At 58.8% G+C, this 24,746-nt stretch overlaps 1 protein-coding gene across 2 annotated transcripts; it reads right to left on the bottom strand.

The window, feature by feature from the left end:
- Positions 1 to 64: 64 nt before the first annotated feature.
- TECR (trans-2,3-enoyl-CoA reductase) lies at positions 65 to 24,746 on the bottom strand. Of its 2 annotated transcripts, none has more exons than XM_047095090.1 (13): positions 24,638 to 24,746; positions 3,094 to 3,144; positions 2,415 to 2,466; positions 2,036 to 2,080; positions 1,837 to 1,940; positions 1,644 to 1,759; positions 1,439 to 1,544; positions 1,227 to 1,299; positions 1,104 to 1,147; positions 973 to 1,030; positions 803 to 891; positions 414 to 459; positions 65 to 315 (listed from the first exon to the last, which is right to left on the bottom strand). In XM_047095090.1, the coding sequence occupies exons 1-13, from the start codon at positions 24,650 to 24,652 to the stop codon at positions 188 to 190; spliced, it is 927 nt and encodes a 308-aa protein (XP_046951046.1). In that variant the 5' UTR covers positions 24,653 to 24,746; the 3' UTR covers positions 65 to 187. The 2 variants fall into 2 exon arrangements, with proteins under 2 accessions (XP_046951046.1, XP_046951045.1); XM_047095089.1 differs by lacking the exon at positions 24,638 to 24,746 and adding an exon at positions 11,016 to 11,671.

Below are 24,746 nucleotides of genomic sequence, written 5' to 3'. Positions count from 1 at the left end.
CTGGCTCCCCAACCCCGCCCTCACCCCCCTCCCCCGAAAGAAACACGCGGAGCCTGAGCCCAAGTCTGGCGGGGGCAGGCAGGTTTTATTCCAAGCGCCGGACAGTGGTGGCACCCCCTCCTCCCCCGGAATGCTGCTGGGACAGAGGAAGAGCCTGGCTTGGTGGAGGCTGGGAGCCGGCGGCGGCTCAAAGCAGGAAGGGGATGATGGGCATGCGCAGAGGCGGGTAGTCCCGGAACTCCTTCAGGTAGCTGCGGTGCTTGCCCTTGGCCCAGATGGTCATCTGAGTGAAGCCCACCAGGGAGAAGAGGGCCACTGTGGGGCAGAGCGGGGGCGTCAGGGGGGGCCGCAGAGCCCGGGCCGGGGGGGGGGGGGGGGGGCGGGTGGCACGGAGGGAGGAGCAGCGGGTTCACCTGGGAGACACTGTGTCATGATGGCAAAGCCAATCCAGGATCCCACCTGTGGGGAGAGGGGTCAGGGGTCAGGGTGGGCAGGACAGGGCAGTGCCGGCCGCTCCACAGAGGCCTCGCCCACCTCCCCCCAACCCTTACTATCCAAATGCCGATGCCAGAGAGGCCTCGAGTAGACAGGATGACCTGATGAAGGCGCCCCCTGCTTCCTTGTGGCTGCGAGCCTGGCCTTGCACACCTCCCAACTCCCAGAAAGGCCAGCTTTTCCGTCTCCAGACGCTACAAACTGCCAAGGCAGCTGGTGAGCCAGGGACCCCTATCAGGGGCCGGTCCCTCCGTGTGGGACCCCAGCCCCAGGAGGGAGAGGGGAGGAGAGCGGGGCAGAGCCGCACCTCGTACGTATAGTTGGGGCAGGACACCAGCAGGAAGAGCCAGGTGAAGGGGTTCTTGGTGGGGTATGGGATCTTCCTGGTCTTGGACCCTGCAGGGCAGGACAGGAGGGGCAAGTGAGACCCCTCACCCGGCCCGACCCCCACCCCCTCGCCTGGGGCAGGCCACTCACCAGCTGGCCGCAGGTCCCGCAGGGCCATGTGGATGGAAAAGTTGCCAAGCTGGCAGATCTGTCAGGGCAGCAGGGTCAGCCGGGAGCCCCCAGACTCCCCACCCCAGACCCCTCCTCCCCAGCCTGCTTACCACGAAGATGGCGAGGGCCAGTTTCACCTGCTGAGCTCCATAGGCTGAAGAGGAAGCAGAGGGGTGGCCTGTGAGGGGAGAACCCAGGGGGGGTGGGGAGGGGCAGGGTCCAAGGCCACTTACTGGGGGGTGTGTAGAGAGGGTGGTTAATGTAATAGGCCATCCAAGCGGCGAAGCCCCAGTAGTAGGTGCAGTTCTGAAAGGGAGTGGGGGCTGCGGTGAGTCGGGCCGGCAGTGGGTGGGGCCAGTGCCGGGCGGGGTCTGGGCACAGGGGTCCAGGTGGGTGGGGCCGGGAGGCGGCCAGGGTCTGGCTGGACACACCCCGGGGCGCTCACCTTGAAGATGTTGCGCAGGGGCATGGTGCCGTGGGAGAAGCGGTGCACGAAGAGCGTCTCCAGCAGACGCTTGATGTAGTGGAATGAGTGGCAGATGCAGGCAAGGCTGGGGGGGGAGGGGCGGAGGCAGGCTCAGCTGGGGCAGGTCCAGCAGGCCTCCCCCCCCCCCCCCCCCGCCACCGCCCCTCCCCCTGGCCCCACTCACTGCACCACCGTGTGCCGGCTGGACGTGAAGTCATACTTGTGGCCGTAGATGAAGGGCACCCGGAAGTAGAAGAGCAGGTAGATGAAAAGGGGCCCTGCGTACTCGGTCAGGAAGACCTGGGGGTACGGGGAGCAGGTGAGTCACCCCAGTGTGGCTGCTGGGAAAGGAGGCCACGGACAGGGCTGCGGCTCACCGTCACCCAGCTGATCTGGGCCCCCAGGTCCCGGAAGTAGAGTGTGGCCGTGGTGCCCACAGGCAGCTTCTGCAGGACGTCCTCATCCTTCAGGGACTTGCCCTCTGCAGAGAGACCAGGCCGGGGCTCAGAGCTGCCCAGGACTTCTCCCACTGCCACCCAGGAGCCTAGGGGCGGCCGAGCAGACAGCTGTACTCACTGGGGTCCAGGCGGAGGGACTGGCGGGCAGGGTACCACTGTGGATCTGCGGGGAGAGCAGGGCATCACAGCGCACAGCACGGTGGAGCCCCGGGACCCCACGCCTCCTCCAGCCCCAGGACAAGGCCTCTGAGGCCCGTGCTAGGACCCAGCCGGGAACAACCCAGGCAGGAGAGGGATGTTATCCTTCCGAAGGCCAGGCAACGACATTCCTGCTGAAGGCCACACAGGGACATCTGCCCCAGGCAAGCCAAGAGAAGCCTGGGCCACACTGGGGGCATCTCTGCAGGACCTGGGAGGACAGGTGTACAGGACAGGGTCCCACCCAGAGGCCCCTGCCCAGAGGTCACAGGGGTGGCACAGCTGGGCCCTGGACTTACGGGTCTTGGTGAAGAGGTTCTTGATCTCGGCAATGGTGGCATGGGGCTCCACCTGGGGGAAGCAGAGGCCGCAAAGAAGTCGGGGGTAGGGGAGCCTGGTCAGGGCCCCCTCCTGGTGAGGGGGGTTGGACAGGGGGCCTGGGCCGCTGCTATGGGAGGGGGAAGGCCGGAGTTCGGGCCCCCCTACCTACATGGCTGAACAGCACAGCAACGGCCCCCCCAGAGTGGAGACGGTATGAGCCTGCGAAGCTGGGCCTGCTTCCCTGCCTGTGCTCACCCCCACACAGCTGCCCGCAGTGACGGCCCTCGGTCAGGGCCAGAACTCACTGGGGCGGGAGCCCCTTCCCCCCTGCCTGGCGTCTGCAGGGGGCAGCTCTCAGAACCCCCACCTTCTTCCCAGGCCCCAAAGCCCCGCAGGGTCCACAGAGGTTGCCTCACCTCCTCCCACCAGGGGGCCGGCTCCTGGCCACACCCAAGGGCCAGCGCTGCCCACCCCACCCCATGCCGGCAGGGGCAGGCCCGGGGACGGTACCCCTCATCCGCCCGAGGAGTAGGTGGGGTGTCAGGACACAGGATGGGGGGACGCAAGGAGTCCGCCTCCTCAGAACCAGGAGCCCCAGGAAGTAACGGGCCCAGACTCCGTGTCCTTGGCCCAGGGCCGCCGACGCCACGGTCGTACCTTGTCCAGGAAGCACAGCTTCTCTCGCGTCTTCGCGTCCAGAATCTCCACCTCGAAAAAGAGGACGGCCTTTTTAGGTTTTTTGGTCTTGGCGGGGGCGATTCGGGGGAGGCCGTTGAGGCCGAGGCCGAGGCCGGGGCCCGGGCCCGGGCCGGCCTCCCGGGCCACCATGCCCATGTTCAGGTCCATGCTGCCCTGCTCTGCCCGCTGCGGCCAGAGGCCCCGGCTGCCGGCCGTCAGCCCCCACCTCGGACCTCCCCAGGAGGAGCGGCTCTGGGCCGGGCGGGCGCGATCAAATTCTGCCGCGGTGCTGGAGAGGAGCCCGCGCCTGCCCTGGCACCGCCACCTTCTGTGCAGATGTAACCCGAGTGCCCCACAGCCACGGCCCAGCTAAATATAAAACTGCCCCAGACCGAGCCCCCCAGGAGCCATGCCACAGACCTCCTGGGGGCGACCCCTGGGGGCTGGGTCCCCCAAAACTGAGGCTTTTGAGTGGACACAGTGCCTGGACAGCACTGGGGGCAGGGAGACCCTCGGAGGCAGGCAGGGAGGCACCTCCCGCCTGGCCCAGTGCAGGGCGGGGCGGGCCTCGGGAGGAGGGCGAGAGAGGCCGAGGGCGGCCCAAGCCTCGGCCGGCTCAGGCCCACAGGGCTCACGGGGCTTGGAGAAATCCCAGCTATTTTGAGAATCCCAGAGACAGATCATCCACTTCCCCTTCTGAGCTGTAAGAGACACTGCGGATTATTTTCCTTGTGCATTTGTGTTCCCAGGGAGGTGACAGATTCCGAAGTTATTGGTGCAGAGAGCCTCTCTCTAAGTGTGGAAAGGGTCAGGAAACGGAGAAGTTTCCAGCTAGCATCCCCAGCCTGGATGGATGAGGCCCTGGCCCCGGCCCCTGCCTCCCTGACCTCCCTTCTCCACTCATTTCTCACTAGGTCCACCCAGGCCTGTCCAAGGCCACCTCTGGGGCAGTCTTCCCACCACGTCAGCCCAACACAGTGCCCTTGCCTAGGCCCTGAGCCCACAAAGCCCAAAGCCTGGCCACCCCCAACCCCACCCTTCTCCCAGAGCCACCCCCAGACAGTGGCAGAGCAGTGGGCAGAGTTGGGAGGGAGAGAGCCCCCCGGGGGGTGGGGGTGGGGGTCTGGCCCACCCATCCCAAGCAGGTCAGAGAAGGCGCCGGGAGGGGCCGTGAGCATGTGAACTGCTGAAGCTGGAGGGAGGCCCAGCAGTGGCCAGTGGATCCCCAAAGGCCCAGGTGCTCCCATGGGGGGCTTGGCACAGATGCTATTGACGTGGGTCGTGGCAAGAAGGCCTAGGTCTGACCTCAGGTCAGCCGCTAGCAAAGCAGGCGCTGAGAATCCTTCCCACCCCTGGCGGACCTCGGTCAGAGGCAGTGTGGAGAAAGGAGCCGGTCAAGAAACCCCAGGGCAGGGCCCCAGCCAGGGCTCTCTGAGGGCAAGGCCAGCCACCCACAGCCCGGCAGATGGTCCACCGCAACCAGCACCCCCTAGAGGGAAAGGGATCCCCTCACACATCCCCCAACAACACGGAAGATGTGGGGACTGAGTCTGGCCATGCCACGAGGTCGCCCGTGACCAGCCCCTCACTTCTCTCTGAGCCTCGTCCAGGAGGCAGGTAGGAAGGCGTGGGCCTCAAGGGGTTATAAGGGGTCATGAGACAATGTGAGTGGAGCACCAGCATGGGGCCTGACAGGAAGTGCCCCAAAACCTGGGGCCACGAGGCTGGGCGTGAGGAGGCCCGGTGGGAAGGGCACAGGCCTGGGTGCAGATCCTGGCAGCCTGCAGGCCTGTTTGCCCACGTATGCTACGCCTGCCCCACATCAGGGACACGAGAGGGCCCAACACCCAGAAGCCCTGGCCCATGCTGCCTGTTGGTGCTGCACTGGAGTGAGCCTGCTGGGGACTGCCGGCCGTGTGGCCTTGGGGGACAGCCTACCAAGCCCCTCTGAGCCACGGGCCAAACAGATGGGGCCAGAAAAGAAGCTGGTCATACCACCCAGGGTGTCTGGTCCCACCCAGGGGACTTGTGGGAGAGGGAAGGGGCACACTTGGAACGTGCCAGAAAGGGCTAGAATAGCAGGGCCGTGGGCAGGCATAGGGCCTGCCCTGTGGCTGCAGGTATATTAATAGTTCCTGGGTCCCAGCAGGGCGGTGCCCACATGCCTTCAGAGCCCGTGTGGGGCAGGAAGGCAGCACCAGGCCCACTGGGAGAGGAGGCCTCCAAGTTCCTGCTGAGCCACTCAATAGCTTAAAATATAAGCAGCCCCTCTCCCCGCCGGCCAGCTGCTGGGGGAGGGCTGAAATCCTACCCCTCTCCCCCAGCCTGGGCACCAGACCAGGGTCCGGGGAGAGTCGGGGGCCCCGACTGGCTGCCGGAGAGGAAGCTGGGTGGCAGGAGGGGTGGCCGGGCGAGGGGCACACTCCCAGCGGCCGCGCCGGGGTCAGTCCCAAGCTGGAGGACGGGAGCCCGCGCCCTCACAGAGGTAAGCCTGGCCCTCCGGGCAGCACCCTGGGGCCCAGCCCACTGGGGTGGGGGTTGCCTCAGCTCAGGGCTGCTGCGGCTGGATCTGGGGCTGGGTCGGTCCTTTCCCACTTCTCACCCCCTCATCCCAGGACCCAGCAGCTTTCATGCTGAGAGAGGTCTCAGAGGCCCTGAGGGAGGGGAATGTAGGACCCAGGACCTCTCCGTACGATTTTATAATTACTGCAAACTGAAAAGTGAAATAAAAGTTTATGCTAGGTGGCAGAAAAGAAAGAAAGAAAGAAAGAAAGAAAGAAAGAAAGAAAGAAAGAAAGAAAGAAAGTTATGCTAAGTAAAAGAGGCCAGACACAAAGACTCACCATATTATGTAAAGTGTTCAGAATCGGCAAACCCAAAGAGCCAGAAAGACTGGGTTGCCAGGGGGCTGCGGAGGGGGGACGGGGAATGTTGCCTGATGGGAACCTGGTATCTTTTAGGGGTGACGGAAACATTCTAAAACTAAAACGAGGTGGTGGCTGCAGTGGGACAGACAACACTGTGACTCTACCAAATGCCACTGCACTATTCATTCTTAATGGTTCATTTTATGCGAACTGCACTTCAATAAATTATTTTTAAGGGGGGGAGGGGATGCGCTAAGAAGCAGGCCCCAATTACCCATCAAAACAAAATGCCCCAGGGCAGGGAGCAGCAAGGGTACCCCACCCCCATCCACCTCCCAACACTGAGGGCCTAAACAGAGGGGACATGGTCAGATGCTTCCCATTCTTCAGTCCCTCAGCTTACCCACCCACTGCACCCCTTCCCACCCCGCTGCGACCCCAGCCCCTGCTCTGTGCTGAGCATACCTCCCATGCCCTGTCTTTCTTTCTCTCTCTCTCTCTCTCTCTCTCTCTGTGTCGCCTGCCCAGGCCTGATGCCAGCCTAGGGTGGGGACCCAGGGTAGGCCTACGCCAGGTCAGACGGTGCAGGCAGCTGCCAAGCACAGCCCTTAGGCAGGGTTCCTGAGCACAGAAGGGTAGGCAGCAGGCCCAGGCCCCATCCCTGGGGAGAAGACAGGCCTGGGGAAGGGAGGAGAGGTCAGCCCTCCTAAGGGAGCTGGAGGCAGGTGAAGGGCTGGGAGGGGGGTCACTGGCCGGAGGTCCCAGCCGCTGACCATAGCTAGGGGGTGTGGCACAGCAGGCTCCGGCACAATGGATACAGAGGACAAGGACGGGGCGGACACCCTGGCCTGGGACACGGGAGCACGGCTCTGCGATGACAGTTCCACTGCCCGGGAGGAATTCTCACCCAGGCGCCTGAGATTCCAGGATCCGGCCAACAGCAACTCGTGGCACCACGAGGTCAGGGCATGGGGGTTGGGGGAGGGGGCGGGACCAAGGATGGGGCCACAGGCCACCCTGAAAGAGGGGCCGGGGTCAGGCTGCAGCCTTCCCCAGCTTGGAGGGGAACACCCAGAGCCACTGCTGAGCAGCAGGGCCCACGGCCTTCATGGTCTTCATGGAAACAAAGAAGCTGCTGATCAAGGTAGTCACAGTGGAAACAGGGGTGCTGTTTTCTGAGCACCGTTCTGAGCTAGTGTCGGCGCCCAGAGCAAGGCTCCAGGGGTGAACCCCACCTAGTAGATGAGAAACACCAGAGCAGTGGGAAAGCAGAGCAGTTATGCATCTGTAGGAGAGGCTCAGGGCCTTTGCACATGCTGTTCCCGCTGCCTGGACCACTCTCCCCCAGACCCCTCAGGGCTCCTCCCTTCACCTCCTTGGGTCTTCAGACAAATGCTCGGTGAGGTCCTTCCTGACTTAAAATAGCAACTCCCAGATACCAGCTCCCAAGGACAAGGACTGCCCCGTTCTTGACCATTTCCCAGCACACAGACCTCCCCAACAAGGAGCTGTGCTCCCTAAGCACCTGCATGAGGCACCTGGGCTTGCCTAAGGCCCCACCACCGGCCTCTGAGCCCAGGCCTTTCCCTTCACCACACCCCAGGGGGCCCTGCCCGCCTCGCCCAACCCCAGGGTGGCGGCAGGGTGGAAGCTGCTGCCTGGAGTTCTCCGTACCCTGGGCCAGGGACCTAGTGCCAGGGAAGCCTCTGTGAGGCCCCCACACATGCCCGCCAGGCTCCTGTGACCCTGTGGGGCCCAGCATTCTGGCAGCCAGACCCTCCTCCCAGGCTCTGGAGCACCACTCACTGGGGGAAAGGGCCAGGGACCAAGCCAGCTCCCAACTCCAGGGAAAGCTTGTTGACTTTCTGCACCAGCAAAAGCCCAACACAGAAGAGGGGCTCCATGCTGACCGGCTCTATGGAGCCTGGGCCCTCAGAGGCACTACCACAGGCCCCGTGGTCCCCACACAAGGAGGGCTCAAGGGCCTCCTCGGCTGTGTGCACATTACCTAGGCTCTAAGGTCAAGAAGACTCACCTACTTCCTGGCTGTGTGGCCCTGGACAAGTTACTCAACCTCTCTGAGCCTCCATTTTCTCATCTATAGTGTGGGCTGCCCCCACCTGCCATCTCGCAGAATTACCGTAAGATTTACAGAGATAATGACACCCAAAAACAGGAGATAAACACACCCAGCCTAGAAGAGATCCTGCATGGAGTTAACTATCATCAGACCAACACTGGCAAAACAGTACTGGCAGTACAGCCGGGCCCTTTCTCCCCAAATCCTGGCCATGAAGACACCAAGGTCAGGGAGGTGATGTGGTGACGCTCCATCCAGCCGGTGACAATGCGCCCGAACCCTAACAATAGCAAGACACGTGTGGGTGGGAGGGGCGGGGCTGCAGCGAAGTCCCTACTACGGTTCGCTGCCAGGCTGCGGCGGCTGCCCTGCGCTCCACTGCCCCCTTGTGGCCGTGGACTCCACTCCCAACTGCGGGAGGACGAAGACCCCTGTCAGGCAGAAAACGCCAGTGCAGGACCAAGAGCGAGTACTGGCTCGGGCTCCGCCACTTACCAGCCAAGAGGCCTCGGGAGCCACTGCCCCACGTTCCCTCTTTCGGCCCCTCGCCCGCTCCCTCCTCCCCTCCTCCCCCATCTCAGGCACTGCAGTGAACAAGACCCATCCCAGCCTTCACAGGACCGCACCCCACCCTGTGCGTGCTGTGGGGGAGGGGGGCGGGGGCGAGGCGGGGGACAACAGCGACCCGTCTGTCACCAAGCGTCGTGGAGAAAAACAGAACTGGGCGGGGGAGTCCGGGGTGGGGAGGAAGGCCATTTTCGGGACAGTGGTCAGGGAAAGCCTCCCTGAGCGGGGGGCATCCGGGCAAAGGCCAGTGAGACGCCAGGCAACAAGCGTGCGCACGAGGCAGAGGGAAGGTCAAGTACAAGGGCCCTGTGGCTGGATGCGCTCAGCGGCTCTGAGGAGCAGAAGGCCCAGGTGGCCAGCACAGAGCGGGCAGACGGCACAGGTGAGGGCTCTGGCTCTTACCCCGAGGGAAGTGGGCAGGTTCCCCTGGGAACTGGGAGACCAGGGCAACGATGCGGACGGAACAGGGAGGTGGCCACGGAGGAGTGGAAAGTGGTGGCATTCTGGACAGACTAAGGGCAGGACCACGGGATCTGCTGACGATGGTCTGGGGGGCCCGGGGGGTCCGACCTGAACCCCAGGAGGAAGGAGCGCCAGAAAAAAGGCGGCAGGAGGAGTAGGCGCCACCTGAGCCCAGGTGCGAAGAGCCACGCTTGCATCTGCTGCACCTGCAGGAGCTGCCAGGCGGGCGCGGCACACAGGGGCCCGGGCACCAGCGCCCACGAGGCCTGCAAGCCGGGGGCCCGGGCCCCTCTTGAGCCTCAGTGTCCCCCCGTCCTTATAAACACCGCCGGGCCCAGTGCTCTCCAGGCCCCTCCCATCCGCCAACAAGCCTCCGTGGCCTCGCGGCGGAGTCCACATCCCAGGGCCCCTTGGGACAAGGGGTAGGCACAGGCCTGAGGGTCGGCCCGGATTCTAGGTCACCCTCACCAGCTCCCGATGTTGCCCCTGGAACCTCTGTGCATCCTCAGGCGGACCCGCCCAATGGGCACGCGTGGAAAACAGCAGGCCTGGAGCTGCGGCGGCTTCCCAGGCCCCTCCTCGTCCTCCCCTTTCACCTGCCCAGCAGCCGAGAGGGCAGGAGCTCTTGGCTCCACTTCTCAGATAAGGAAGCCGTGTTCCAAAGGGTGAGGGACGCTCCCGGGTCACACAGCAAACACCTGAGCCCAGACGCACGCTCGTGTGTGCTGAGAAAGGCCAGCACCCCGCCCCCCCCCCCCGCCCTGCCCACACAGGCCTCTGGGGCCGCACCCCCAGCCGGCGCAGGCTCGGAGGCGGAGGCCCCGCGCAGAGACGGCACAAGCAGCACACCCAGCCTCCGGCGGGCTCTCTGAGACCCCACGTGGGTCTGCCGGCCAGGAAAGGGCCCTGCAACTAGGCCACCTTGTGAGGGACGTGTGCGCCCTGGTGGTGACGTCTTCTCCTGGGCCTGGGGCACGAGAGGCCCGCTGTGGGTGCAAGCCCTGCTCAGGGCAACCTGGGACTCCAGACAGAGATGCAAAGACCTTGACAGGTCCTTCCGCCGGCTGGCCCAGGCCCTCGCGGCCCCCACGGGCCCCCGCTCGGGGCATAAGAGCTGCCGCACCCAGAGGAGGGAGGCCTGGCGGCGAGCGGCACAGCACCCGTCCGGCTCACCCGCTTCACAGATGCAGAGGCTCGGGCACGTTCGCCTGGACTCGGCGACTCAGCACTTGCAGCTCCCTTTCTTTCCCTTCCACTTTCCAGAAATATCGAAGTCACACCGCTCTCGCCAGGGTGGCTGAAAAGACCTTGGGCTCAGCTGCCAGGAGGCCAGCACAGGCCGCACCTGCTCCGCCAGAAATACCTCCTTCCCCAGTGGCCTCAGCCCGTGACCCCATTTCTCTGAGGTGCCCAGCGCACTTGCACCAGCCTCCCCGACGTGCCACCACGGGGGCAGAACGTTACCAAGGCTGGCAAGGGCGGGGAGACGCTGACCACCCACTCCCAGGCCCTCAACCAGCCAGTTCCCACCTCCTGCCCCTGCTGGCCAGACAACAAGAGGCAGGGTCTGAGTGCCAATGTCCCTGGGCTCTGGGATGGGGGCCAGGAGACGCTGGAGGAGCCCCATACACCCCAGCGGCGTCCTGGAGAACATTCTTCAGGTGCTCAGGTGACCCCAGGTTGGTGGCAGCAACCACACAGAGCACAACCTGAAGGGGACACCGAACCAACACAGCGGGGACCCTGGGTCCCGGGCCCGTTGACCAGCTGCCCACTGGCACCCACAGCCCCCGCACCTCCCTGGGCTGGCACAGGCTGCACCTTCCGGGACTCCAGAGGGCGCTGTCCCACCCAGAGCAAGGGCTGCCCCTGGGGCCTGTGCCACTGGGAAGCGCCCCCCCAAGAAACATCTGTCGGATGCTTACCTCGTGCCAAGGGCCGTGCTGAGACCTTCGCCTGCCTAACTCACCTAGCCTCACCGGGGCCTGTAAGCTAAGGACTGTGACCCCAGTTATGCAGCTCAGAAACGAGGGGGCCCTCGCCCAGGGCACACAGCCAGGAAGTGCCGCAGCCAGCGCCGACGCACCCGCTTGGGCCCACAGCCCCCGCCACACCACCACCACCGCTCCGAAGAGTGGGGTTAGATGCCAACGGGGGAAAAAAGGTGGGAGGGGCCCCGGGATGTGATCATCTGGAAGGCACCCCCTTCCCTCCCGATGCTCCAACTCCAGCACACTCGTCTTGGAAGGTCCAGACTCTGCAGAACAGGTCACTACCAGGGAGCCCAGGGACTGAGCCCGCTCCTCGCAGGCCTCAAGCTCCCGTGGCCCCAGCACACTCAGGGTCCCAAGGGAGAAAGACCCGTCACCTCCTGACACCACACAGAGGTGTCCAGGCAGGCTCAGCGGCTGTCTTAACGCTTCCTGCATGGTTTCCTGTCAGGCCCCAGGGGGAGGGGTGGAGGGAGTCCCCACGGCAGTGCCTCAGCAGAGGCCAGAGTCAGCCCAGCCTCCCAGCCTGAGCCTCAGCGTCTCCCTCTGGTCGATGGGAACGTTTGAAAGAAGACCTAACAGACAGGGTTCTCGTGGCACACGTGGCAGAAGTCCCACCCGTGGTCCCGAACCCTGCCTGCTCATGTGACTCCGCTGAAGAGCCCTGGACTGGGCAGCCTAGGCGGGGGACCGGGGTCTCTGAAGGGGGAGCCGGCACCCACAGCTTCAAAAGCTCCCAGGTGACAGATGGGAACAGCCACCTCGACCCAGGCTGCCTCTGGAAGCCCAAAACCCCTCCCAGTGGGGCCTCAACCATTCCCTGCAGGTGCAACCCACCCCTTCCTTGCCCTGCCCCCTGCAGGGTATGAGTCCTGAGTACCCAGCCGCCACCAGCTCACACTGATCCTACCAGATTGGCACTGTTACCCCATTTTACAGACAAGGAGGCTGAGGCTGAGGAACACAAGTCACCAGCCCAACAGCACCCGGCTACGAGCTCCAGTGGCAAGACCCCGTCTATATTTGCTCCTTAGAACTGAATGCTCTTCCTCCAGGGCTGTCCCCGGCCCCAGACCCTTGGGGGACGGCCCAGATCTGCACCCCGGCACCCCCTGGCCAGATCAAGGGTAGTGACCGTGTCTGGTCTCTGCATCTCTGAGCAGGAAGGTGCCATCAGGCCAAGAAGCTGGAAGAGGCAGGAGACACTGAGCCCTGCAAACACAGACAGGCTGATGGGAGCAGCAGGAGGAGCCCATCCAGGATGACCCCCCACCTGCGTCCAGCACATCTGGCCCAGTGCGGCAGGCAGGTTAGTTCACCCCAGAAACTTCCGGAATCGCCCGCTCTGGGACCCCCATGGCCAGCTTCATACACAGCAACAGCTAACACCTCCCACATGCTCACAAGGTGCCAGACACAGAGGCACATTCTCAACACAAATTACCTTTTACTATTAATCCCCTTTTACAGATGAGGAAACTGAGGCTCATTTGTTCACCACATAAATACTGATTGAACATCTACTAACTGCTACATGCCAGGCACTGTTAAAGGCTCTGGGAATTCAGCTGTGGAAAGAGAGACAGAAACCTTTGCCCATGTGCAGCTGACATTTTAGCAGGGGGGGGACAAAGACCATCAAATAAAGTTGCACATAACATTAGAAGATGTCATGTGCCATAGGAAAAGCAGAGCAGGGAAAGGGGACAGGGAGTGGAAGGTGAAGAGGGGGTGTGCAGTTTTATACAAACTGGTCAAGAAAGGCCTCCGGAGGAGACCTTGGGACAAGCCCTGAATGCAGTGGAGGAAAGAGCTGTTGAGAAATCTGGGGAAAGCATCCAGGCAGAGAAATGGCCTGTGCAAAGGCCCTGAGGTTCAGCATTCTTGGTGTGTTCAAGCAACAGTGCAGAGGACTGTGTGGCCGGAGAGAGTGAGCAAGAAGGGGGCTGGGGGGAGGTAACAGGTTGTGCAGGGTCTCGCCCTCCAGATGAAGACTATGGCTTCTATTCCCCCCCCCCTTTTTTTTAATGTTTATTTTTGAGAGAGAGAAAGACAGAGTGTGAGCAGGGGAGGGTCAGAGAGGGAGGGAGACACAGAATCCAAAGCAGGCTCCAGGCTCCGAGCTTTCAGCACAGAGCCCGACGCGGGGCTCAAACACTGACCGTGACGTCGTGACCTGAGCCGAAGTCGGATGCTCAACTGACGGAGCCACCCAGGCGCCCCTGGCTTCTATTCCAAGTGAGGTGAGAACCCTGGAGGATTCTGGGCAGAGCAGGGATATGACCTAAGGGTGGAAGCAGGGAGCCGAGTAAGAAGCTACGGGAATAATTCTGTCAGGATAAAAGATGTCTGAGACCAAAGGGTCGACCAACTATGGCCCAGAGGCCAATTCTGGTCCACCGCCTGTTTCTGTACAAACTAAAATCGTCCTTATACTTTTAAATGGTTGGGAAAAAAATCAGAAGCCTATTGCGCAGCACAAGGACATGACGTGAAATTCAAACTTCAGGATCCACAAAGCTGTATCACAGGAACAAGGCCATGGCTCACTGATTGTTAATGTATCATCTACGGCTGCTTTGTTTGTTTTTTTTTGTTTTACAACTATCGAGTTGAGAAGATGTCACAGGGGCTGTATGGCCCACCAAGCCCACAGTATTTCCCGTCTGGCCCTTCACAGATAAAGCCTGCCGACCCCTGGCCTGGGCCCGGTGATGGCGGGGGGCTGATGACAAGTGGCCGCATTCCAGCTGTACAGTGAAGGCTGAGCTGCAGGGTTCGCTGACTTGGACACGAGACGTGGGAGAACAAGCAGAGCCAGAGCCTCGGGGCTGGGTGATGAGAAGGCTGGAAGTGCCGTTAACTGGAGGGGGGACACGCAGTTTGAGGGCAGTCTGGAGCTCAGGTCGGGACATTATTAAGTCTGAAATGCCCATTAAACGGCCCCACGGAGAGCTCCAGCTCACTGAGAGACCACATAAGGTGGGGGGGCCGGGGGCGACGTGGAACCTTCGCAAGCCTGTTCTGCTGACTGAGAAGTTCCCGTTCATTCTCTCGGGAAGTGCTTACCAAGCCCCTCGACGTGCTGGGCCCTTGCTAGGGGCTGGGCTTGATGAATAGAGAGACCTATGTGTGACAGTAGTGTGCTGGGCAGTGTTCCCAGTGCTAGGACAGAATGGTGACCACAGCTGAGAGAGGCCATGCTCCTCGACTGGTCCTGTTCACACTCAAGGGGAACGTGGGCAAAGCACCTATCATGTAACATGAGGTTGGGACATACCAGGTGCTGTGAAGAGAGCCTGGCGGGGGACCCAGAGCACCAGAGGAAGTGGTCAGGGAAAGCCACTCTAAGGAAGTATTATCTGAGCCATAGCCAGAAAGAAGCCGAAGGGAGGACCGGCCTGAGGCTCCCTGTGGGAAGTGCAAAGGCCCTGAGGCAGCAGTGAGTTTGGCAGTGCTCTGGAACATCCAGCGGGAACAGAATGGACTTGAGCAGCTGAGGAGGCTGGAGTGCACGGAGGCCCAGACCAGCACTTTGGGAAGTCGCTGGAGTGCCACCACCTGCTTTGGTTTTGAGAAAGAGCCCTCCCGCTGCCACTGCTGGGAGCAAGCATGGAAACAGACACAGCAGTGAGTCTCAGAAACAACCCAGGCCAGAGACCTCAGTGGGGCTTGGACTAGGGCAGAGGTGACAAGTGGTAAAAAAGACACTCTAGTTCCTGGATCCTGAGACACCACTGATTGAGACCAAGCTGCCAATTTGGTGGGGGGGGGGGGGGGGTCGTGGAGAACTTTCTATATAAACATGACATGTATATATATCAATCATAAGACACAGCCCAACTTAAGGTGAAAACTGCACTCTGGGATAGAAGGAGAACACTAACAAGTTAAGAGGATTTCAGCAGAGGAGGGCAGGGCTTCTGGAAGGTTTAACAGGCCTCCCTGCATCTTTAAAGGGAGAGGTGAATTAAGAGGTGGCTCTCGCCGTTGACAGAGGGGTCCAGGAAGATGCCCTTGGCTGTCTTCCCACCTGCAGCATTACCTGTGAGCAGCACCCTGAGCCCCGCAGGCCTCTCTGGCTCCGCTCAGCCCCTGTGGTCGACAGCAAAATGAAGCGAGGGAAAAGGAACCGAGAGTTTTATACGCACGTGCTTCCCCGTGCCTTCTCTCCCCATGACGCTCGTTCCCAGGCCCAGCCGGGGAGGCTGGCAATGAGTTCACTTCCATGTGGCGTCCACGACACCCCAGGTGAGCCGGAATGTGGCAGAAGATGCAGTTCCCAGGCCCACTCCTCAGACCGCGCCTGGAGGGGCCTGGCAGGAAACATTCTTAGGGTCTGGTGATCGTGGCTCAGCACTACCCACGGGATCCCCACCTCATCCGCACATGAAAACTCAGAGTTCAGGTAACTTTTGGGTCAAAAAGTGGGGGGGAGGGGGAGGGCCAAACTCCAAAGTGCCAAAAGAGGAGCCGTGACCAGCTTCATGACGGAAAGGCAGGAGCTCAGGGTCGGGACTGCCAGCCCCGAGGGGCAGCCGTGTACCCCCCAACCACGTGAGGGTCCTTCCTCCTCATCCGACTGCAGTGTCTTGGGGCAGGGGGGGGGGGGGGGGGACTCAGCGATGCGGCTAACTGCCTGAGCGTGCCCGGTGCCTTGCTCTGCAAGCCAGTGTCTCTAACAGATGTGCACATGATCGCCTGGTCCGCCAGGGGCCAGGGCTCACAGCGAGCGAGGAGCTCAAACACACAAACTATCAGAAGGTGCTAAGCGCTGTGCAGAGAACTAAAACAGGAGAGGCGACAGGTGGCGAGTGTGGCCTGAGTGGATCAGGGTGGGGGGAACCTCTCAAGAGGAGGTGACATTCATGCTGAGCCCTGAATGACGGGATTCCCAGACAGGAAGGGCAAAGCCATCTCTCCTGAAACACTGGTATTTCGCACAGGGGTTGCACGACTCAACCCAGCCCTGGGGTGGATGGTGGATGGTCGATGGATCCCCATCCCCAGCCAGGAGATTCTGTTAGACTTTATTCTCTGGTGGAAATAATATTCCACAACATACTGTTTCGGACTACACGTATCTCCCCAAGAATTCTGATACTCCCCTCACTCCCCACGAAGAGTATGTTTCCCCAACCTTCCCTCCTCCCACTGACCCACCCTTCTCCTGAGTCAGACTCTTGAGGGGTCCTGGGGAACAGCTTCCCCCAAGAGTGGAGGCTCCGGGTCTGTGACCTGCCTCCTGGTGTTCCAGGATGCCCCAGTGCCAGTGCGAAACCGCCCTCCCCCAAGCTCGGCCGGCCCGCCCTCCCCCTGAGGACAGGCACTGTTCCCACGGGCCCCACCACAAAATTGGCATGGCCCCGGCCAGTGCTCCCTGGTCCCTTTAAAAAGGAAAAACAGAGTTCAGAAGGACCCGGACAATGGCACAAACCCTGCAGTCTATGGGGCCAACTGAATGGCCTGGGGACTCTGCTTACATAAGAGCCTGGTTCGAGCAGGGACAGGGCCAGGGCCGTGCCAGCCTGCCAGTCACCGTGACCTACTGAGAGGCTCTTTATCCCTCAGAGAGCTGGGAAAGGCTCGTGGCCCATCTCTAACTAACCACGAGACTGGCGGGGCGGTGGCGGTCGGGGGAGCGGGGGGAGCCCCAAACACCATCCACACCCGCCAGTCAGTAATAAGGAACAACTACTCTGCCCATTTATGCAACACACAGCAGAACGCGAGGACCCCTCCCCCCCACCCAGGACTTAAAAAATAAACCGCCCTCTTAAAGTTGACCTTTTAGGCAAAATCAACAGAGAAGGGGCTTCATCACCCTCAGGATAAAGTCCACAGGTCTCTGGCCGGTCGGCCTCATCACTCGACATGGGCCATCCACAAAGTCAGGCTTCCCGGCCTCTGCACATGCTGTCCCCTCCCCTTCCCTGAAAACCTTCCCTTTAGGGCCTTGGCTCGGTGAAAAGACCTGGAGGGCAGAGGCTGCGGTTAGTCCGTCTTCCTGGAGAGTGACAGGCACAGAGAAATGCACTGGAGCGAATGAACGAACGAATAAATGGCAGAAGGAAACAGATAAGTGGAGGCCCACGACAGGAGACCGCTCAGACCAGGACGACCCGCAAGCATCCCGTGTGGCCGGGGACAGGCCCAGGTGCGGAGCTGGCAGCTCGTGGTGAGGCCCAAGCATGGGGAGGAGAGGATGATGCGGAACAGGCTGGCTGGCCGCGGCGGTGCTGGACCCGGGGCTCGAGGACAACGGGCCGTAAGAAGCCAGCTTCCCTGGGTCACGATCAGTAAGGACTGACTCGGCCCAACGCGGGAGATGCAGTTCTCAGCCAGGTCCCTGCAGCAGCCCCACACTCGCCCCTCCGTGCCCCGGGAGCCTGACCACCAGGAGAAGACGCATTCGTGCATCTCGTCAGTCAGTAAGGAGGCGCCGGCCAGGCGCCGGGGAAGCTGCAGGGACAAGACACAGAGTGCCTCCCTGCCGTCACCAAGCTCACAGTCTGACCGTGTAGAACCCAAGTGAAAATGCAACCACGGCCCAAGGTGGGCCCGATGGACGGGAGCAGGGTGCCAGGGGGTGGGGCGGGGGTCATCCTCCAGGTAAGATGGTCCAGGAATGCCTCTCTCTGCAGGACGTGGAAGCTGAGCTCTCAGTAAGTAGCGGCCGGGGAAACACAGAGGAAGAGCCTTCTGGCTGAGGAAACAGGCAGATGCTCAGGGCTGGAATGGGGCTGCGGGTGTTTGAGGAGACGAAAGACAGAAGTGTAGAGGGTGAGGAAGGCAGGGGACAGAGGACGACGAGGAGCCCGAGAGACAGTTCTGAGGCCCGGGTGCTAAGATCCTCCCATTTACACGGGAGAAGCCCCTGCAGCCGCTGCAGGGTGCGGAACATGCCACAAGCTGCCCGGCTGCCGAGGGAGCAGGTTCGACGGCCATCAGATGGGCAGACCCACCCGAGGCACCCACTTCCTGGGACGGCTCTCTGTCCCACTAAGTCCGAAAAGTGGGTTCTGACTGTGCTTCCACTTGGCCCAGGGAAAGAGGCCGTCCCCAAATGTGACCTCCACCGTGTGTGACAGTGTATCAAGACTGACCACCGGCTGCTTCCTCCCTCTTCTGGGCATACCATTTAGCGTGAACCCATCTCCAGCAGCTTCCATGAAGGAGGCCTCCGTGGCCCGGTTCACTGGCAAGTCGTAAGGCTTTCAAGAGAGGCCACGTGCAGAAAGCATTTCCGAGACCTGACCGATGCGGCTCTCCCGATCCGTCCAATGATTTGTCCTGAACCACCTAACGCTCTGTACCCCGACTGCGGGCCAGGAAGTGTGCTGGGCACGTCACACTCCCCAGCGGCCCTCTGAGACAGGTGTCCTTACCCTGGATTCATGGGAGAGAAAACCGAAGCTCAAGCAGGGAGAACTGTCTGTCCCAAGGGCAGAGCCGGTGACCTCCAAAGACATCCCCCCCTCAACGCACAACCGCCCGGGTCCACCCACAGTGAAGCCCCCCGTGGCCCACCAGAATCCTGGCTCTGCCACTCGCTGAGGGACTAAGGGGCTGTCGCTTCACTCCTCTGTGCCCCAGTTTCCCCATCTGTCAAACAGAGAGAAGAACGGTCCCTACCCCATGGGTTCGTTACCAGGATTAAATGGGTTATCAGCTAAAAGCGCTCAGAGTGAGTACCAAGCTGGTAGAGGCGTTCTGAGGAGGAGGATTCCCTGGCTGTCCCCAGGTATTAAAACATCCTCTGCTGCCACCGGCAGTATCAGCAAGAGGGTGCTAAGACCTAGGCTGAACTAGGCCACCCAGCCCAAGGTCTGGCCAAATCTGTCGGTGAAAGCGCACGGACTGCCAACCAAACTCAAGGGCTGAGTCCCTTCCTAGCACAGTCCCCACTCAGGGCTGTCTGTCCACTTGCCACTTACCTCTCCTCAGGAACCGGTTATTCAAGAGTCTCTGCGCGGCTCCGAGGGAGCTCCCGGGTTCCACCCAGGCTCACCTAGGCCCACCCCGCCCACCACTCCGATCCTCCCACTCACCTCCCAACCTCAGCCCCGCCCCCGCCCCGCCTCCCCTGCCTAGGCCCCGCCCCCCTCGGCCCCACCTCTCCTGCCTCGGCCCCGCCCTCACCGCCTCGGCCCCACCTCCCAGACTTAAGCCCCGCCCTTCCCACTCAACCCGACCCAAGGCTCTTGGGCCAAGGCACACCAACACGAGGAAGGTCTTTAAACCTCACGGCGGCTTTCCCAGCCTGCCAATCCCAATCCGGCTCCCCCCTCTAGAACTCCGAGGGACAGCCCATCCGATTTTAGGGCCAAGAGAGACCCTCGGCCAGCACTCCACACCGACCCACAGAGCCTCTCCCACTCTCCCTCCAGGGACGCTTTGTCCTCAGAACAATGGCGCGGCACAGCACAGCCTGGCCACCAGCAGCCTTTGGAAGCATCAGCAGGGACAGAAACTGGAAAGGCGCAAACCCAGGGCTCAAGCCCAGCTACACGGCTTCCTGACTCTGTGACCTTCCGCAACTTAATTTGCTTCTCTGAGCCTCAGTTTCCTTATGTGCAAAGTAGAAGTAATACTCGTGCCCACCTGATCACCTGTGCTTGTTGGTGCCCACCCTCCCCCCCATTCCTCTTCTACGGATGGGCAATCAGACAGACCTGAGTCTGGATCCCCTCTCTGCCACAACATGACCTTGGGTAAGTTGGGCAAGTTCCTTCACCTGAGCCTCGTGTTCCTTATCCACAAATGTGAGCAAAGAGGACCCACCTCTCAGGTTTTCGGACAGATACAATAAATGTGACCTGTCCCTGCTATTAATCCAGCAGGATTGATTATCCGGCCCAAGAAGAGGGGATCACAACCAGCATCCCAGCCTGTCTGCAAATGCAAAACCAGTCCCAAAGACATTTTTGGAAGGCCTTTTCTTTCGATGCAGCATGCAGAAGGGTGTGAGAGTGAAGAGGTCAAGCAGTCCCCATTTCAGAACACCAACACCTTTCTGCAAACAGGCGCCACATTTAAGGTACGAAAGTCGGAGACCCACACATAAAACGGGCTCAACAGTCAGAGAAACCCAAAATATCCCTCACCTATTCCAAAAGGCCACAAGAATTCAGAAGAAAAAAGTACAAAAAAACCCAGCAGACACCCAAGATCCCACCTCCCAGATTTAAGAATTATTTACATCAGATTCCTTTTTTTTTAATAAAACAGACATAGCTGAAAGCCTTCCACACCCCCTTTCTCCCCACTCCCTCTCCCCAAGCAACGGTTCCTCTGTGTGATTCCCACATACTTCTAACCTCTAATCACAACATATCCACTTATTATGTACATATCCATAAGCAGTACAGATAAATCTCTCTCATTTGGTACTTTTTGAAATACATAGCATCTTTTGCAGCTTGCTTTTTTCCACTCAACAGGATAACTGGAGATTTACGAAAGGACTGGGAAACCAAAGTAGATTTTTTTTTTCATAAAATGGAACTGTGCACAACAGTTAAAATGAATGAACCAGGGCTACCTGTAGCACCCTCTGATGATTTATTTCCATCAACTTCCTAATGTTCTTTCATACTGACCTTTGCCTTCACAGGTTGCATTTGCCCCCAATGAGCAGTCACAGAAAGGCTCAAAGTAGTTAATCAAGCTGCTCTGGTCAGTGACACAGTTATTTACTGAGTGGCAGAACCAGGATTCAGCCCCACCCCTGCCCAAAGCCCACACACTTGGGGCGCCTGGGTGGCGCAGTCGGTTAAGCGTCCGACTTCAGCCAGGTCACGATCTCGCGGTCCGTGAGTTCGAGCCCCGCGTCAGGCTCTGGGCTGATGGCTCAGAGCCTGGAGCCTGTTTCCGATTCTGTGTCTCCCTCTCTCTCTGCCCCTCCCCCGTTCATGCTCTGTCTCTCTCTGTCCCAAAAATAAATAAACGTTGAAAAAAAAAAAAAGCCCACACACTTAAGACACCATTAACCATGGGTCTACTTTCTCCTTAATTTTTGCCTTCCAGCCCAGTTTTCTGGCTCTAAACAACTGCCATTTGACCAGAACTCTACCTTCCAGAACTTTCACATGCTTATTCCTGTGGCGTTAGTGGAAGCAAAACTTGCCTGAGGCAAGGTACTGTGTTGGTCTAGGATTATTCGCAAAATGAGCACCAACAGAGCTACCCTTTTGGGGGGGGGGGGTGGAAGATCCTACATAAGGGCAGTGGGGACCCCAAGAGGATGAGGCTTCCTTGTCTCCAGGTACCCATCTAGAGGAAACGGGCAGTGACGGGCAGTGATGGGCAGTGAAGGGCTCAGAAGACTGAGAGGTGCTGATCTTCCTGGGAATTAACAGACTCATTTACAAGACACAACAGCTGTTTTTCCAGTTACGCCTGGGATCATTACTTTGAGCTCTCATCTGCAATGGCAAAAACAGCAATAAAAAAAATATGGAAGGAAGGAAGGAAGGAAGGAAGGAAGGAAGGAAGGAAGGAAGGAAGGAAAAGAAAAAAGAAAAGAAAAGAAAAGGAAAGAATCCTGTAGCGTAAGATAAGCAGCTCTCTTATCAACCCTGATCCGACCCCAAGACAATCCCAAGGCCTCCTTTGCCTTCCAAGAAACCAGCTTCAGCCAGGACCCAAAGGTGACCCGTTCTATCTGCTTCATCTCAACTAGTCCACTGAAGGGATACTTTTTCCTCCCAGATCACAGAGGGGACACTGGCAGTGATGGTAAACTGTTACTGAAACAGCAACAAATCTCCCCTCCAGCTGGAATCCCGACCGCCATGACATCAGACCTCAGCCTCCATGAGCGCCCTGTGTGACACTCCACGCAGATCACATTTTTCTGAACATCACTTCTATCGTTTGTAAACTCCACTTCATTATCTCAAGGTCTCTCTCGGAGCCACAAAGGTCTTTTGAGGGAGGTGAACCCCTCGGTGGACAGGGGCTCACCTGGGGGTGAAGGATGGGCTTAGTTTCAAATAGAAATATATTCTTTGATGAAGACAACAGAAACCTTTACTCAAAGTTTGTTAAATGGGAGTGGAAGTAGTACCCGTGCTATTTTTACTGTTCTGCAACAGACACTTGGAGTAAAACTATTCTGCTTGCTGGGAGACAAGGGATCCTCCCACACGGAAAGTGTAGCTATCACCTTGGAGGGTACTTGGCAAATGTTAGCAGAAAATGAGAATAGAGAACACAGCAAAATAATTTTTTTCCCTCCAAGGTCACTTTGAACAGTGGGTTTGAAGCTCCCCCCTTCCTTCTGGCAGGAAAAAGACTTATTTCCATAAGGTAGAGCACGTTCTCCAGTGCAAGCCACAGGCCTCAGCCTGCACCGTTTCTGGAACAAATGTGCTCACCCCAAGGGTCCTCAGAGGCCTACTTTATCTGACTGCTAACTAAGGAAACTAAAACTCCATTTTTCAAAATGCCATATGGATCTTCCTTCCCGCATCTTTCAAACTGTGGCTTTTTCTCCGGGAGTGTAAGAGGGTTTGAGAGGGAAAACCGTATTAGAACTTTATTCTATAATCATAAAGTTGAATGGGGCATGAGAGATCGTTGAATCCTACCTCCTCATTCCTGGTACTGTGTCAAAAATGAGCGAGGACTTCCAGGTTTCAAATTAAAAAAAAATAATTAGTGGGGCGCCTGGGTGGCGCAGTCGGTTAAGCGTCCGACTTCAGCCAGGTCACGATCTCGCGGTCCGTGAGTTCGAGCCCCGCGTCGGGCTCTGGGCTGATGGCTCGGAGCCTGGAGCCTGTTTCCGATTCTGTGTCTCCCTCTCTCTCTGCCCCTCCCCCGTTCATGCTCTGTCTCTCTCTGTCCCAAAAATAAATAAACGTTGAAAAAAAAAATTTTTTTTTAAAAATAATAATAATTAGCAAAATAATAATAACAATAAAGGGGGCAGACACAGGTAATGGTATGTATGCAACCCGAGAATAAAAACAAGAAATCTCGGGGCACCTGGGTGGCTCAGTTAGTTCAGTGTCTGACTTCGGCTCAGATCATGATCTCTCGGTTCGTGATTTCGAGCCCCGCGTCGGGCTCTGTGCTGACCGCTGGATCCTGGAGCCTGCTTCAGATTCTCTATCTCCCCCTGTCTCTGCCCCTCTCATGCTGTGTCTCTGCCTCTCAATAATAAATAGACGTTAAAAAAAGGGTTTTTTTTTTTAATTAAAAAAAAAAAAAAAAACAAGAAATCTCTCCTTTCACTTATATGTGAAGTACCTAACATAGTCGAATTCATAGAGACAGAAAATAGAATGGCGGTTGCTAGGGGCTGGACAGAATGGGGAACAGGGAGTTAGTGTTTAATGCGGACAAAGTTTCAGTTTTATAAATTCAAAAGAAAAGAGTTCTGGAGATGGATGGTGGTGATGGGTGCACAATAATGTAAATGTACTTAATGCCACTTACAAATGGTTACATGATAAATTTTATGTTATGTGTATTTTGCCACAATTTTTTAAACTGAGGAGAAAGGAAAAAAAAAAAAAGACATCTCTACCTGCTAGTTTTCATTTGGGGACCAGCATGGCCTAGGGGCTGGCAACTAAGACCCGAGTCCTGAGTTTCTCTCTCTGTTCTGCATTTACCCTCTGGGCTTTGGGTAAGTCATTTGACATCTCTGAAACTATTTCTTCATCTGTAAAAATGGGAATAATAATAATAGTCCCCAACCTCATAGGCCTATGAGGATAAAAAATAAGAGAACATAATCTCATAGCACAAGAGTAATCACACGCTAAGTTATTATGCGTTTTAAGAATAAATTAGTTTATTATTTAATGTTATTTGAAAGTCAGTACTGATCAAATAATTAAATTATTAATATTCTATTATCAGCTAGATCGATAAGCGCATCAGACTTCGTTTTAAGGGAAGCAGCAGCCCAAGTTAGGAGTCAGGGGACCTAGGCTTCAAGAATGGCTGTGGGAGTGAGATTTCTCCCAGGTGACACGCAGGGATTGACTGAGACGATCTCTTAGATTACCAAAAAGCAAGATCAGCTTTGCTACGAGGCAGGAGCCAGGCCTGGAACTGCACCTCCCTCACCGCCTAATCTCCTCGCGGACGTCCCGGACGAGGGAAGGGGTCCAAAGATCTTGCCAGAGGCTGATTGCAAAGCCATTTCCTAAACCGAAGGAGGTAGCATAGTGCAACACTTATGCAAGACACCCTCGGATCGGGAGCCAGGGTCCCGCACCTTTGTTCCTCCCCTTGCCAAGTCTGCCCCGGCCCGCTGGGGGAGCTGCAAGGAACCTGCAAGCTTCCCACATCCTGCAGAGACCCCAAGAAAAGGCAACCCCACAACAGCCTAGGTTGCAGAATTAGAAATACCCCCCTGCACATGCGCGGTGCGATTTACGAGTGGCCCCGGGACACGACGCGCGCCCACTGCGCCTGCGCCGTCCCTCTCGCCCTTTGGGGCACAGGACCAGAAAGGGGGGGGGGTCCCAGGGTCCCACGAAGAAGAAAAACGAATGAGTCTGCGGCGGCCGCTAGGTCCCGATATCCTCGTTCCTTACCTCATAGTGTTTCATGGCTTCTTCACACGACCCCTACTAATCCTGCTGCCGCTGCTGCCTACCTGCGCGCGACAAGGAACAGACTCCCTCACGCGCTCGCGACCGCCGC

This window comes from Lynx rufus, unplaced genomic scaffold (genome assembly GCF_022079265.1).
Source record: "Lynx rufus isolate CCGP_SWC_20201006 ecotype Redwood Valley unplaced genomic scaffold, mLynRuf1.p SCAF_4, whole genome shotgun sequence".
Classification (NCBI taxonomy): domain Eukaryota; kingdom Metazoa; phylum Chordata; class Mammalia; order Carnivora; family Felidae; genus Lynx; species Lynx rufus.
The sequence above is the reverse complement of the archived record's forward strand: the minus strand, read 5'-3'. Positions and strand labels throughout refer to the sequence as shown.

What these genes read in the sequence shown, in the direction of transcription:
- TECR (XM_047095089.1), bottom strand. Translation starts at nt 11,519, where the DNA reads ATGCAGGAAGCGTTAAGACAGCCGCTGAGCCTGCCTGGACACCTCTGT. An exon ending in AGCACGGCCCTTGGCACGAG is followed by an intron (nt 3,145 to 11,015) that starts GTAAGCATCCGA and finishes CTCTTTTTCGAG; the next exon opens with GTGGAGATTCTGGACGCGAA. An exon ending in GCCCCAACTATACGTACGAG is followed by an intron (nt 460 to 802) that starts GTGCGGCTCTGC and finishes CTCTCCCCACAG; the next exon opens with GTGGGATCCTGGATTGGCTT.